Consider the following 2,885-nt stretch of genomic DNA (forward strand, 5'->3'; position numbering starts at 1 on the left):
GCCCACCACGTGTCATCCTCTACCCCGCCACTAATCACACTCCCTACCCCCACTACCCGCCCCGCTTATCTCCCCTCCTCCCGATTATTATTCAAAATAATCGCAAAATAAAGAGAAATAATTGGCCGTCGAATAATGCTGATAATGCTTCACCCCACACACAGCGAGTGAATCTGTTCCACGTCCATTTTCGCCCCGTTTCTTTTCGAAAAGAGGCCCCCAAATGAACGGCAAAAAGGTGCCCATCGCATGCAGGATTCAAATCAGTGGCTCGCCCCGCAATAAAAATACCGTATTAAACGAGGTCAATTTTAGTGGAGTAGTAGTACTGTATTTGTAATAGAAGTGCTATAGTAGTAAAGTAAAGAAAAGGTTTGGGAGCTGGGCGTAAAAACGGAGGAGACGGAGGGGGCGACGGAGAAGGAGGGCGAACAGTGCATTTGTTGCGCACACGGACTTTGGCAGCCATTCAATGACCCACCGGGGGGGCGCTCATCTCTTCCCACCCCGCCGCTGCCTTTTCCCCCGCTTCCCACTTCCTCCACGCCTCCTCCTCGCCGCCTTCGCTTTTCCGCCTACGCCGCCGCGGCAGCAGCCATGTCGTCGTCGTCGTTCGCCCACCACCATGGCTCGCTGGTAAGGGTGTTCTCCCGAGGAGGCGTTCGCGGACGGTTCTAGGATGGGGATGTTGTTGTTGTTTAGGCCGGCTGGGTGGTTTCTTGGAACTGACAAGAGTTTCCGGGTTGGTCTTTGCTCTGCTTTCGGTCGTGCGGTTTCAGGTGGAGAAGGACGGGAGGATGTCGTCCGCGTTGAGGAGTAGCCTGAGGCCGGTCGAGGCGGCGGAGGAGATGGCCGCGGCGGCGGCGGCGGTCGCGGGGCCGGCGGCGTGGGGGGCGGCGGAGAGAGGGGCAGGGATGGTGGGGGACGGGTTCGAGGTGGAGGACCTGCTCGACCTGGAGGAGCTCTGTGAGGTGGAGAAGGACGGCGGCGAGCATGGCGAGGCGGCGACGGCGGCCGTGGAGAAGGAGAGGTCTAGTGACTCGCATGGTTCGTCGGTGGTGTCGTACGAGCCCATGCCGCTGCTGCCGCCGGTGATGGACCTGCCGGTAAAAGAGCTTGATGATGTTTTTGGTTGCTCGTTTTTGCGTGAAAAGGCGTCGCCTTTTGTAGGCTCCGTGCCGTCGTTTGCTGATTAGAAGGCGTGTTTCGTGCAGGCGCATGACGTGGAGGAGCTGGAGTGGGTGTCCCGTATCATGGATGACTCGCTCGCCGAGCTCCCGGTGCCGCAGCTCCCTGCGGCGGCGTTGGCAGCGTGCAAGCCGCAGCACCGGCGGCCGCAGGAGGAAGGCGCGGCGTCAACGCTTGTCCCTGCAAGGACGCCGACCATTTGCGCGCTGTCGACGGAGTCGCTGGTGCCGGTGAAGGCGAGGCGGAGCAAGCGGTCTCGTGCCTCCGTGTGGTCGCTCTCCGGTGCACCCCTGTCCGACTCGACGTCGTCGTCGTCAACCGGGACAACCTCCTCCTGCTCGTCGTCCGCCTCCTTCTCGCCGTTCCTCCAGTACGTGGACATCCCCACGCTGGTCGCCTCCGACCTCCTCGACGAGCAGCCGCGCTCCAAGAAGTCCAAGCACGGCAAGAGCGGCAAGCCAAAGAAGCGCGGGCGCAAGCCGAAGCACCAACAGCCACCACACCTCGCCGCCAGCGCCGCCGGCGGCGCCACCCATCCCGGCCCGGGCGACCGCCGCTGCAGCCACTGCGGCGTCCAGAAGACGCCCCAGTGGCGCGCCGGCCCCGAGGGCGCCAAGACGCTCTGCAACGCCTGCGGCGTCCGCTACAAGTCCGGCCGCCTCCTCCCGGAGTACCGCCCGGCCTGCAGCCCAACCTTCGTGAGCAGCCTGCACTCCAACTCCCACCGCAAGGTGCTCGAGATGCGCCGCAAGAAGGAGACGGTCATCGTGCCGTCCGCCGCGCCGGCCGTCGCCTCGTTCTAGCTAGCACCTCCGTCGAGGTGGCTGTACATTTTTCCCGGCCGTATCATTAGTTTGCTGTACCGTACCTGAACTTCCCTCCCTTTATCTATTTAGTTGCGTTGTACTGCTAGAATTAATTTAGTAGGAAATTAGAGGTCTTTATTAGAGATTGTGTTAGGTTTAGTGATCAACATTTGCATGTTTTAGCATTTATAGATTGTTAGTGTACCGCCATAGCTGTAGTGGCTCTAGTATACGTAACTCCAGCTCTTCACTCTGTCCAGCAGAATGGCTGGGAGCCTGAAGTAGATGTCTAGGGTTGCCATCGGAGTGAAAACAAGAAACTGGGCTGCCTTGTTTTAACCGAGAGGGGTCAGAAAGAATGGAGTATCTGGTGAAAGCACCGTGGTGTGCCTTGGCCTGCATCATCACATCGGCCTTGCTGGTGCCAAACCCATCTTGTCCATGGGCACTCCACATGACCACATCGAGAACATTGGTGCTATGTCGAGGTCATCGCACATCACTGTAGATGGTCTCCTGAAGTGATCTCTCATCCCCAGCCTCCAGGGTCAGTACTACTCTGTCTTAAAAAAAAAGATGAGTTTTTTAAGTCAGATCGTTTAACCATCCGTCTTATTTGAAAAATTTATTAAAAAATTAAAAAAAATAGTCACACGTAAAGTATTATTCATATTTTATTCATGTTTTAGTAATAATAAAAATATTAATCATAAAAAATTTCAAATAAGACGAAGAGTCAAAAATTTTTAAAAAACAAAAAAGTTCTTTATTTTGGGACGGAGGAGGTTGTAGTCAATAACACCAGTGAGAGTGAGATTATTTCATGCCACTACCAGCATGTTTTTCCAAAATTCTATAGGAATTGAAAAGAGGGAAATGGAACGAGAAACC

General features: G+C 55.7%; 1 protein-coding gene across 1 annotated transcript; it reads left to right on the forward strand.

Annotated features, from left to right (window-relative positions):
• Nucleotides 1–357: 357 nt before the first annotated feature.
• LOC102700310 (GATA transcription factor 5-like) lies at nucleotides 358–2,595 on the forward strand. Its single transcript, XM_015833191.2, has 3 exons — nucleotides 358–636; nucleotides 780–1,106; nucleotides 1,215–2,595. Exons 1-3 carry the CDS (start codon nucleotides 598–600, stop codon nucleotides 1,989–1,991), a joined length of 1,143 nt encoding a protein of 380 aa, XP_015688677.2. The 5' UTR covers nucleotides 358–597; the 3' UTR covers nucleotides 1,992–2,595.
• Nucleotides 2,596–2,885: the final 290 nt, after the last annotated feature.

Source organism: Oryza brachyantha, chromosome 2, assembly GCF_000231095.2.
Source record: "Oryza brachyantha chromosome 2, ObraRS2, whole genome shotgun sequence".
Classification (NCBI taxonomy): Eukaryota; Viridiplantae; Streptophyta; class Magnoliopsida; order Poales; family Poaceae; genus Oryza; species Oryza brachyantha.

What these genes read in the sequence shown, in the direction of transcription:
- LOC102700310 (XM_015833191.2), top strand. Translation starts at nt 598, where the DNA reads ATGTCGTCGTCGTCGTTCGCCCACCACCATGGCTCGCTG. An exon ending in CCCACCACCATGGCTCGCTG is followed by an intron (nt 637 to 779) that starts GTAAGGGTGTTC and finishes GTGCGGTTTCAG; the next exon opens with GTGGAGAAGGACGGGAGGAT. An exon ending in CGCCGGTGATGGACCTGCCG is followed by an intron (nt 1,107 to 1,214) that starts GTAAAAGAGCTT and finishes TGTTTCGTGCAG; the next exon opens with GCGCATGACGTGGAGGAGCT.